This window comes from Labrus bergylta, chromosome 1 (assembly GCF_963930695.1).
Source record: "Labrus bergylta chromosome 1, fLabBer1.1, whole genome shotgun sequence".
Lineage (NCBI taxonomy): Eukaryota > Metazoa > Chordata > Actinopteri > Labriformes > Labridae > Labrus > Labrus bergylta.
In genome coordinates, this window is record NC_089195.1 from 37,282,522 (window position 1) to 37,294,945 (window position 12,424).

The following is a 12,424-nucleotide window of genomic DNA, read 5'->3' on the forward strand; positions in this document are numbered from 1 at the left end:
TCGTGTTGTGTTCAATGACCTCAGTGTGAACAGGTGTGTGTATCGTGTTGTGTTCAATGACCTCAGTGTGAACAGGTGTGTGTGTCGTGTTGTGTTCAATGACCTCAGTGTGAACAGGTGTGTGTGTCGTGTTGTGTTCAATGACCTCAGTGTGAACAGGTGTGTGTGTCGTGTTGTGTTCAATGACCTCAGTGTGAACAGGTGTGTGTGTCGTGTTGTGTTCAATGACCTCAGTGTGAACAGGTGTGTGTGTCGTGTTGTGTTCAATGACCTCAGTGTGAACAGGTGTTTGTGTGTGTGTGTGTGCTCGTCGTGTTGCGTTCAGGAGCTGGTGTTGGAACACGTCTTCGGCTACAGAGGCTTCGACTGTCGGAACAACCTGCATTACCTCAACGACGGCGCTGACATCATCTTTCACACGGCCGCCGCCGTCATCATCCAGAACCTGTCTGCTGGTCTGTAACACTCACGCACTGAGCGTCTTCTTCTTCTCCTGCTTTGAATGTTGTTCATGATGACATCACACTTCCTGACAGGAACTCAGAGTTTTTACCTGGAACACACGGACGACATCCTGTGTCTGACTGTCAATCAACACCCCAAATATCAAAACATCATCGCCACGGGACAGATCGGTGAGTGTGAGGTCACAAAGATCTACACACACACACACACATACACACACACACACAGAGTACACACACACACACACACACACACACACATAGTACACACAGAGTACACACACACACAGAGTACACACACACACACACACACACACACAGAGTACACACACACACACACACACACACACACAGAGTACACACACACACAGAGTACACACACACACACACACACAGAGTACACACACACACAGAGTACACACACACACACAGAGTACACACACACACAGAGTACACACACACACACACAGAGTACACACACACACACAGAGTACACACACACACACACAGAGTACACACACACACAGAGTACACACACACACACACACACAGAGTACACACACACACAGAGTACACACACACACACACACACACACACACAGAGTACACACACACACACACAGAGTACACACACACACACACACAGAGTGTACACACACACACAGAGTGTACACACACACAGAGTACACACACACACAGAGTACACACACACACACACACACAGAGTACACACACACACAGAGTACACACACACACAGAGTACACACACACACACACACACACACACACACACACACACAGAGTACACACACACACACACACACACACACACACACACACACACAGAGTACACACACAGAGTACACACACACACACACACACACACACACACACACACAGAGTACACACACACACACACACACACACACACACACTCTCTGGTATGTTTGTATAATCACGTCAGCAGGTTCATTAATTCTGATCAGCGAGTTGTTCTCCTGCATGACCGGCTGCTTTCTGCCCGCTGCACTTTGTTTTCTTTCCACTGCTTCCTCATTGTCACCGCCTCACCTCATCGCCAGGTGACATCAGCGACCTTCCAGGTAAGACTTCCTGCTGTCACTCATCTCCCACTCGCTCACTCTCATGGTTCTGTGTGTGTGTGTTCATGTGGAGAGCGCAGTGTTTAACCTTGTCGGTGTCGTTCGCTCTTGGTGTGTAGAGGCTGATGTGTCGGGTGAGTATCAGCTGTCAGGAGCCAGAATGTTCTGTTTGTTAGCTCCGCCCCCTGACCCCTGACCCCTGACCCTGTCTGTCAGAGAGCATGTCTGCACTCAGTTGGATCCTTGAAAACACGGTTTATCCTCCTGAATCATTCACGCTGACCCTCGGCTTTAACAGACTCAGACAGCTCAGCTGTCGAGTCCGCAGTAATATCCACCTTATGACATCACACATTGACCTTATGACATCACACATTGACCTTATGACATCACATATTGACCTTGTGACATCACACATTGACCTTATGACATCACACATTGACCTTATGACATCACACATTGACCTTATGACATCACACATTGACCTTGTGACATCACACATTGACCTTATGACATCACACATTGACCTTGTGACATCACACATTGACCTTATGACATCACACATTGACCTTATGACATCACACATTGACCTTATGACATCACACATTGACCTTGTGACATCACACATTGACCTTATGACATCACACATTGACCTTGTGACATCACACATTGACCTTATGACATCACACATTGACCTTTGTTACCGTTCCTTCAAGCTGTTTGACCTCAGTTTGGGATCCCTAACCACTTCCTGTTTCTGTGCTTAACTTCATGTCCTAACCTTCCAGCTACCAGAAGGGCCTTACTCTGTTTCAAAATAAAAGCACACCGGAAGTAAAGTACTCTCAGCTTAAGACAGGACAAACCTTCAAAATAAAAGCCTGACAAATTTTATTTTTAAATGCAAAATGATGGAATTTTAATCATGTGGTCAAAAATAGGCCTCGAACCATATCTGATGTTTGGGGACGATACTGATATATCGGCCGATATCTTTCTTAGATCTGTATAGACAGATAGATATTGATAAACACATTTACTGTGTTGATCCCTCAGTTATCAAACATTTTAAAAAGATTTCTAATGAAGACAAGATGATCACTCAGCTGAAAGTATCTGAGCATGAAGGTGCATCACCGCTCGACACTCTGCAGAGTGATGATGTTTGTTGTAATCTATACAGCGCCCCCTGCTGGTGACAGAGAACTGATATTGTAACACAATGAAACTCAGATTAAATGATATCTGACTGGTGAATAAATCGAATCTGTACTTTCTATGGCGAGGATGAACAGTTTCATAAACAGTGTTTTCACGCGTGTCCATATCTGTGTGAGCATGTCAGGAGAGAAACTAAAGCAAGTCGGACCTGTCGCAGGTCATTGCTTGGCGCCTCTTGTCAGCATGTTAAGCTAGCCGAGTTAGCCTGGGTGATGACTGTATTTGCTGTGTGTTGTGTTTGTGCTAGAGGCAGGTTTTCCACGAGTCCTGTAGAAGATTGACCTGGAGATAGAGACGATATCAAGGCATGAGCGTCAGGCATGACTGTTGTTTACCTGCTTTACAGAACGCAGTGTTTGTTTATTTTAACCCATCAGCCATGATCACACAGAACGCTCTGTCCAACACTTTGGTCCAAAGCAGGAGATCCACGAGACCAGTTTCAATAAGATGTACTGCTCGCATCAAATTTAAAACTCTGTTGCTGGCTTACAAAACAGCAACAGAAAGAACTCCCCCTTGACCTAAAGTTTAAACTCTCTGATCCAGGCCTACACTCCCTCCAGCTCACTACGCTCTGCCAATGAAAAGCATCTGATCCGTCCTTCACAACAGGGTCCTAAGTCACTAACTAGACTCTGTCGCCCCCCGGTGGTGGAACTAACTACCAAGTGTCATGTGTTTACCCAACTGTTCATTCATCGTTTAGTTGACTAAAGCATGCACGTCCCAATCTTAAAATAGAGGTTTCTTTTGGTACCCTGCCTTCCTCAATCTTAGCCTGTTGTTTCTTAGCCTGTTGTTTACACTCACAGCTGATTTAGTTGAAATTCTTCCTTGTTCAGAATCTACTTCTTGTCCCAGTTTATTGGTTTCTTACGTCCCGGATGTTTTGCTTCCTGTATCCCATCAGTCCTTAGCTCCAGAGTACAAAGGATCTGTTGCTCCATCAACTCATTGATTCCATGTTTCTGTGTTTCCATTTTTACTGCTGTTCATCTGTTTTAGTTCGTTGGCTCCCATACCCCCTTAGATTCTTGATTCCTTGGTCCTTCATTCCCGTGGTCTTTACTTAAAGCCTCATCCTGTGTGTTGGTTCCAAAGTTCCTTCTGTTTCATGACCGTCTTATCTGTGGATTTTAGGCTCCTTGGTCCTACTGTTCAGCCAATCCTTGCTTGCACAGTTGCTAAAGCCCTTTGTTGTTCATGTCCCCTCGTCCTTCTGTTCATTGGTTCGGTGGCTCCCATAGCACCATTGTTCAGAGTCCATAGTTCCAAGGATCCCCCAGATCATCAGCTACTTTGAAGCCTTTCAGCACCTCAGTTCCTTGAGTCCTTGGTTCCAGATGGATACTGTGGGCCTTAAATTCCTTGCTCCACTGTCCTTTAGTGCCTTTGCTAGCTGAAGGCCCATAGTTCCTCAGTTTCTAGGATTCCCGGGTTCTTGAATACTCAGTACTTGAGCTCCTTGGTCCCTTTTTTATTGAATTCCTGGACTATCTTAGTACCTCTGAACCCTTCAGCTTCTTGCCCCCCTGGATACAATTGTAGAGTTTCTACCAAAACGACCCTAGACTCTTAGCCCTAGGATCCACTGAGGTCTAAAGAGCCTTAAAGATTTACCAAATGATTCGGTCTCATCGAGTGCTGCGAGTCATCAACAGATCACAAATGTTCAATGCTGCTGATCAAACCCAAAGTACTCTCAGAAAATACTTCCCTTAAAGGGCATGGTTCCTTTTCTTCTACAACCTATTTGGTCCCCAGGTCCACAGTTCCTTGCATCCTCAGCTCCTGGGTCCTTGCCTCCTTAGCTCCTGGGTCCCTTGCTGCCGTGATTGTGTGGTTCCTCAGTTCTGTGGTTCCTGTGTTTCTGGTATATTCTTCACAGGCCTCGCTCCATCCATCCATGTGTGGGACGCCATGACTAAGCAGACGCTGTCCATCCTCCGCTGCTCCCACGCCAAAGGTGTCGGCTACGTCAACTTCAGCGCCACAGGGAAGCTGCTACTGTCGGTGGGGGTGGAGCCTGAACACACCATCACAGTGTGGAGGTGGCAGGAAGGTACAAATATTCTCAGATCTTAAAAGAATAATAATTATGTAACGACCTTCAGACAGCTAAAGAACCAGAGACGGTCTTGCCCCTCTTTGACCTTTCAGGCTCCAAGGTGACGAGTAAAGGAGGCCACGCTGAGCGGATCTTGGTAGTGGAGTTCAGACCGGACTCTGACTCTCAGTTTGTGTCGGTGGGGATCAAACACATCAAGTTCTGGACTCTTGTTGGAGGGTCGCTCGTGTATAAGAAAGGAGTGATCGGCTCGGTGGAGGACGGACGGATGCAGACCATGCTGTCGGTCGCCTTTGGTGCTGTAAGATACAGAACTCTAAATCTGACTCACCTTTGAAGTCAAACGAATAAATCCATGTTCTTTGTTTAACTGAGTCTGTGTTTGTCCATCCAGAACAACCTGACGTTCACCGGTGCTATCAACGGAGACGTGTTCGTATGGAGGGAACACTTCCTGATTCGTGTGGTGGCCAAGGCGCACAGCGGTCCGGTCTTCACCATGTACACCACCCTCAGGGATGGACTCATCGTCACCGGGGGGAAAGAGCGGCCGTGAGTGGTTAAATATAAAACAGATAGCGTTAAGGTCACAGTCGGAAAGACTTTCAGCACATTGGTCTGTTTCATGCAGCCAGTGAACTAAACTGGTTCCAGATGGATGACCAGTGGTGGTTTTCTGACACCTCTGCTGGTTTCAGGGTGATCCTAAAGAGTCCAGGCAGGACTGAGGGTACTGGGATCGAATCCTGGAGTCAGGGCTTGGTCTAGAGTTGGTTTTAGGGACGTGCATTTCAAACGAATTACTGTGTTAGTCACAGGAGACCATTCCAAGATTATTCAAAACTCCCCCACGAGCCTTGTCCTCCATCTCCAGCACCGGGGATCATTTACCGTCACACTGACCCTTGTTTGTTAACTCTCCGTGTGTGCCACAGCAGCGACCAGGACCAGGTAAGGTTTGCGGTAAGCAAAGGTGAAACTACTGACAGGGCAACGGGGCTCGGGCACTTAAGGGCACCTGTAGAAACCGTCTGAGGTGGTTGGAGGCTGTTAGATCAGCGGGGATAAATAATACACCTGCTGATCAGACGCTGGTTTGGACGACGGTTTCATGGATGTTTTTCCTGTATGGTCACAGGATTGTCTGACATGGTGCGTCTGTTTGGGGCACCAGTATGTTACACTGCAGGCAGTAAGTGTTCTTCCTTTTGTTTTATTTGATAGAGTTAAGTCAAGCAGTAACCTCCGGTGTTGAAACCGGCTGCAGAAGCACAGGAAGTCACATACACACCCATTCTAAAAAGCCTGTTTTTACAGCAGAGATGAACATGTTTACAGCCTGGTTCAAAAAAACAAATAGGTGTGATTAGCTCATGTCTCGATGGACACACACTGTACGGGGGGGTGAATGTTTTGATGACTCATCAGTTTTGATTTGATGAAGGATAAGAGTTATTCACAATAAGGCGTGTAGCTGACCTGATTGACAGGTGGGCGCGGTGTAACGGTTTGTCAGGAGGTTTAAAACCCGCCTCAGCTCCAGCTCTCAGCCTGTCGTTAGGTTGACTGAAGTTGAGTGAGGGGCTCATCAGGTACCATGTGAGGCAAGGCGGAGCCTAACGATGTGGTGGACTCTTGGTCAGGGGAAGAGAAGGATTCGTTTGGGTCTGATAGATAAATGGCTCGCTTAAGAAGGATCATATACACTCTATGAATGTCATACATAGTGCAGATATGTCTGAACTCAGAGGTATGAAGGTAAACCCTGACTTTTGTGTTTGTGACAGGACTAAAGAGGGCGGGGCCGTGAAGCTTTGGGATCAGGAGATGAAGCGCTGCAGAGCGTTCCAGCTGGAGACTGGGCAGCCGGTAGAGAACGTCCGCTCCGTCTGCAGAGGGAAGGTATGACACCACTAATCATTTCATCACACTAGAGTCTGACTCAGCATAAACTGGAAGATGATGTCAGCAGTTTCTATTTGCTGCAATCACTGCAAGTCAGCGTTTGCTAGTTTTGATTCATTTTTAAGGTCGACTAAAGACTTTTATGAAATAAAGCGGTCACTTTATCATTTTACTAACTACACATCTCACTGATTGGTCCTTTCTTTCACCCCTGATGGTTTCAGGGTAAAATCCTGGTAGGAACCAAAGACGGAGAGATCATAGAGGTTGGAGAAAAGAACGCCGCCTCCAACACCATGATCAACGGACACACTCAGGGGGGCATCTGGGGTTTGGCGACTCATCCTTTCAAAGACGTCTTCATCTCTGCCAGTGATGATGGGACCATCCGGATATGGGACCTGGCTGATAAGGTACAGTCTGAGGACTGAGGGGTAGATATACGGAGGTCTTTGAATGCAACATGTAACGATGTCTTCGATGATTCTGTGTTAGAAACTTCTGAATAAGGTGAGTTTGGGTCATCCTGCCAAGTGCACCTCCTACAGTCCAAACGGAGAGATGGTTTCCATCGGGATGGAGAACGGCGAGTTCATCGTCCTGCTGGTCAACTCGCTCACCGTGTGGGGAAAGAAGAGAGACCGCAGCGTGGCCATCCAGGACATCCGGTACACCTTCAGATAAACCTGCACACACGGAGGGCTTCTTTTTCTGTGATGGTTACTAAACTTGTGTTTCCTGCTGGTCCAGGTTCAGTCCAGATAACAGGTTCTTAGCGGTGGGTTCAGTGGAAAGTGCCGTGGATTTCTACGACCTTTCTCTGGGTCCGTCCTTGAACAGGATTGGCTACTGTAAGGACATCCCCGGCTTCGTCATCCAGATCGACTTCTCTGCCGACAGCAAACACATCCAGGTAACAAAAACTTCAAACCTGGACTACCTGGTGAGGTTCAGTCTGAACTCCGTTTAACGGTCCCTCTTTGATTTCCATCGCAGGTGTCCACCAGCACCTACACTCGCCAGGTGCACGAGGTGCCCTCGGGGAAAGTGGTCACAGATCAGGCCGTCTTTGAGAGGATCACTTGGGCTACCTGGACCAGGTACACAAAGGAAACATGAAAGTGGAGGAGGTGTCAGAGGAAGGGTGTAGGAGACTAAATACACACGGGGGAAATCCAGACAGGTCTGAACACTATGAGGACAGAGAACTCAAACTAGACATGGAACACCGAGAACACCGAGAAGTACTACAAAATAAAACAGGAAACACTGAGGGGAAGTACTACAAAATAAAACAGGAAACACTGAGGGGAAGTACTACAAAATAAAACAGGAAACACAGAGGGGAAGTACTACGAAATAAAACAGGAAGCACCAACAAGTAAACAGACTCCAGGACGTCATCAACACAAAGATATCAAATGATATCTGAACAATTAAAAGTAGAAAAAGAAAGAACAGAAGGACTGAGTGTAGAGGACAGAAAACTCTCTGAACAGAAACAAACTTTACAACAATATGAATCACAACAGAGGAACATCTAGAGCTTAGAGAACAAACTGATGACCTTGAGGAAGAATCTGAAGTCCTAAAGAAATAACTGTAGAACCCGATGGAAATAAACTCCAGACCCAAACAAACTGACTGTAGAGCCTGACATGAGAAACATCAGAACATCCCAGGGAACCACATCAGGGAGCTAACGTTAGATCTGAGGGAACTCAAACTTTTACTACAATCATATCAAAGTTTAAAGTTCTGTTGTCTTGACGACCTCATCGCATCCCCTCAAAATGAAGCATCGACTGTATTGATCTTGGTGTGACGTTGTGTTTTGTTTTTTCCAGCATCCTCGGCGACGAGGTTCTTGGCGTTTGGCCTCGTAACACTGAGAAGGCCGACGTGAACTGTGCTTGTGTTTCACACGCCGGTCTCAACCTGGTGACTGGAGACGACTTCGGCCTCATCAAGCTCTTTGAATTCCCGTGTTCAGAGAAATTCGTAAGTGATATAAGTATGAAAACGTGACAATGAATCCTGTGAGAGTGGCATCACTGAATCACCTGTTGGCTCCTCCCTCTGGCGTCTCACAGGCCAAACACAAACGATACTTCGGCCACTCAGCCCACGTGACAAACATCCGCTTCTCCTGTGATGATAAATACGTCATCAGTGCTGGAGGCAGCGACTGCAGGTGAGATTCAGTCAGAGCAGTTTATGAAGACGTAAGAGGCTGTAATCCGCTCTCAGTGAATCACATTTAAAATGATCGTCTCTCTGTTTCTCCTCTACAGTTTGTTTGTGTGGAAATGTCAGTGAGATCTCCATAAACCTGAATCCTCCTCCTTCCTTTCCTCCTTCCTCTCCTCCTCCTCCTCCTCCTCCTCCTCCTCCTCCTTCCTGTCCTCCTTCTTCTCCTCCTCCCTCTTCTCCTCATCCTTCCTGTCCTCCTCCTTCTTCCTCTCCTCCTTCCTCTCCTCCTTCTTCTCCTCCTCCTTCCTCTCCTCCTTCCTCTCCTCCTACTCCTTCCTCTCCTTCTTCCTCTCCTTCTTCCTCTCCTCCTTCCTCTTCTTCCCCTTCCTCTCCTCCTTCCTCTTCTCCTCCTCCTTCCCCTCCTCCTTCTTCTCCTCCTTCCTGTCCTTCTTCTCCTGTGATGCTGCACTCGTCTGCTGAGCCTCGGCCCCTTAATCTGAGAGAAAACCACCAGGACGTCAGACGAAACAACGAGTTTCAATCTTCTGACGGCTGCTGACAGACTGGATGCTGTGACGTGTTCTGCTGCGTGAGGCTCCGCCCCCTGTCAGTGGAGTCTCTCTACCTTCCCGTACATTGAGACGCATCCGTGTGAAACTGAACTTGATCTTTCAGGTGTTTGAACCTCTTTCAAGAACTTGTAGCTGTTTTTTCATGTAGCATCGTTTCTGTTTGTCAGTACGTGCCTTTCTCACAAACTCTGACCAAACATTTGATACAACTTGATTTATAACGGTGGTGCTATGAGTCGGGATCATTTAGGGCTTTTTACTGAGTGCTGTGGTCGTTTCGTTTTTGTATCTCGTACTGTCTCGTGATGATGACGCAGTTTGACTGCTCTGCACTGAAAAACTCCAGAAAGATGGATCTGTGTTGATCCCAGCTGTTAAACATTAAAATAGTCTATTAAGAAAAGAGAAAGAATTCTACCTCAGAATACTATAAAGAGAAACTATAAAGATCATATCTACAGTAGAAATAGATTTTAGAGCATTACGTGACAGAGCACATGTTGTTATGGTGACGTAGTTTCTGTTTTTTTGTCCACTGTAGAAATAAAACTTGATGAAACTGAACGTTGATTTACAAACATCTGAACAGGATTTAAAGGGAAAAAGCTACAGTGACCTTCTTCTCGACAGAAACGAAGCAGAGCTCAAATAAACTGACATCACTCTATGATCAGACATTAAAGAAACCAGTTAGTATGTCCTCCTTCTAACTTTAGATTCTGGTCCTGAATGCTCTGGATTTGTTTGGACCAGAGAAGGTAGGCGGTGGGGGGGAGACAGCTCTCTATGATGTTTAGAATTTAGACTGCAGTACCCATTTTAAACACTAGGTGTCAGAGTTAAAGATTTTTATTCCATATTCAGTTTCCGACAGATAAAATCTAAAACGAGGGCGGATAAAATGGAAAATGCTAAAAGTGTTTTTTGTCTTTTAAAACCCAGAATTATTTAACTTATTTATCATATTTATAATATAGCTTTTAGGTATCAGTCGTTAGCGGTTGTTTTGTTGGATAAAGTCGATAATTTATGAGTTTAGTTTGACTCCTAAAAATGTAGATTAACAGAATCCGACATTTCCCTGAAAGATATCAGCTGTAGCTGCTGGAGAGAAACGTGTATAATTCAAGTGTTTTATTTTAAAGTTTAAAGGGTTAACAGTTGTTATATTCTTAATAATAGCACAAAAACAACGTGGATGCAACAGCCGACGTGTTCTCAGAGTTTTTCTGTTTCTGTAGCGAGAAGAAATCCATAATTTCCCCTCATCTTGTCTGAAATGTTTTTGTCTCGTTTTGTTGATGTTTTTTTACAGTTTATTTTTGGGCTTTTATATTGTTATGAGAAATATAGGACAGTGGGTAGAAATCAGAAATCATGGGGGGGGGGGGGGGGGGGGATGAACCTGGGCCGCCTGCTTGGAGGATCACAGCCTCCGTTCAGTGTTTACGTAAGGTCACTGGAGGCGGTGCATTCCTCCACCAGGCACGATGACCTTAATAAAATCCTGTAGTCTGTGATGTGTCGTTATTTTCATATCTTGTGGTGTGAGCATGACAAGGTTATAGAGAAGAAGATATGTTAAGATTCTCCTGATGTGTTTGAAAATTTCTAAATCAGCCCGTGTCAGGCTCAAGTCTGATTTCACGACTCGTGGAGTCCCACAGGGTTCAACGTTCGGTCCCCTTTAATTTTAACTTTTTAATATTTTATTCAAACAGATATAACCTGGAGATATTTTATATTTGACATTGTACAGGCCTCACAAAGCAACAAAATATCAGGACATTTTGTGTAATTACAGATTTTAACGAGCATGAACCTTTAATTTCCACCCAAATACGAATTGATTCTGGCAGTCTGGTTTTGTGAAATGAAAGCTGTTTGTGTTCCTGAGAATTCTCGATGTAACTTGAAGATATGTTCCTTCAGTCTGAGACTCGCTTTACTTTCCTTCGTCTCTAGTAAACTGTGTATTCACTTCAGTGTGATGTTTGCAGCCTGCAGGACGTGAACACCTTCAGATTGAATCCTGCTGTTTCTGTTTTCCTCAGAGTTTCCTCAGAGCACAGAGAGAGGTCCGGAATGTGTTAGCCTTAGCTTAGCACAAACACTGGAAGCAGGGGGAAACTGTTAGCCTGCAACGACTTCTTAAACTGTTCTGTTTTGTGTTTCATCTCCTCCTCCTCCTGCTGCTGTTTCACTGAAAATGAAGTCGACTCCGCTCTGGTTTCTTTTTGGTCCAGTTTGCCAAAAATCTGTTTGGATATTTTATATTTTTCTGTTACATCAGATGAAAAGTTTACAGCTTACTGAAAGAAAATATAACAGTGTTGAAAATGTAAAAATACATGTTTTACAATAAAAGTACAAGTATGAAAGTGGAAATGTTGGCTGTGTGATTTATTCTATTTTTCTGAACACTTAAGAATCATTATTTGATCTGTATAGCGTATTCTAATTTGGGGCACCAGCTTAAAGTATAAGCATAAGATAATTAACCTTAGTTGTAGTAATTAATCAATCTATAAATCTATCTCATACCATCGGAGCTCACAGTTCTCACACACAACTTATAAACATGACCACATTGCTTGAATACACAGAAGTTTTGAACATCAATATAGCAGATTGGATAGCGGGGTAGATAGGATTAATTGATAAAGTGAAGGGGTTTATCAATATTGTGAGTGAAAGTTTTACTATTTTGTCTGTGTAAATTTGATTATTTTAACATTAACTTGGCCTCACACGGGGCACCATTATATAGCATATTCTAATTCAGGGCACCAACTTAAAGTATAAGCATAAGATAATTAACCTTAGTTGTAGTAATTAATTAATCATAAATTTATCTCATATCATAGGGCCAAATTCTCAAGCAGTTTAAAACCA

General features: G+C 44.9%; 1 protein-coding gene across 6 annotated transcripts in view; it reads left to right on the forward strand.

The window, feature by feature from the left end:
- LOC110005052 (echinoderm microtubule-associated protein-like 6) overlaps positions 1 to 11,917 on the forward strand; it is a 33,362-nt gene extending 21,445 nt beyond the window's left edge. For 2 of the 6 annotated variants that reach the window (XM_065960797.1, XM_065960800.1), the window contains 15 exons: positions 326 to 455; positions 537 to 635; positions 1,547 to 1,567; positions 1,687 to 1,701; positions 4,680 to 4,853; positions 4,952 to 5,160; positions 5,254 to 5,411; positions 6,647 to 6,761; positions 6,989 to 7,177; positions 7,260 to 7,432; positions 7,515 to 7,677; positions 7,761 to 7,864; positions 8,612 to 8,765; positions 8,858 to 8,958; positions 9,059 to 11,917. In XM_065960797.1, the coding sequence (XP_065816869.1) occupies positions 326 to 455; positions 537 to 635; positions 1,547 to 1,567; positions 1,687 to 1,701; positions 4,680 to 4,853; positions 4,952 to 5,160; positions 5,254 to 5,411; positions 6,647 to 6,761; positions 6,989 to 7,177; positions 7,260 to 7,432; positions 7,515 to 7,677; positions 7,761 to 7,864; positions 8,612 to 8,765; positions 8,858 to 8,958; positions 9,059 to 9,083 (1,830 nt within the window). In that variant the 3' untranslated portion in view covers positions 9,084 to 11,917. The remainder of the gene's footprint in view (positions 1 to 325; positions 456 to 536; positions 636 to 1,546; positions 1,568 to 1,686; positions 1,702 to 4,679; positions 4,854 to 4,951; positions 5,161 to 5,253; positions 5,412 to 6,646; positions 6,762 to 6,988; positions 7,178 to 7,259; positions 7,433 to 7,514; positions 7,678 to 7,760; positions 7,865 to 8,611; positions 8,766 to 8,857; positions 8,959 to 9,058) is intronic. The other 4 variants (XM_065960798.1, XM_065960801.1, XM_065960799.1 and 1 more) reach the window with 2 other exon arrangements.
- Positions 11,918 to 12,424: the final 507 nt, after the last annotated feature.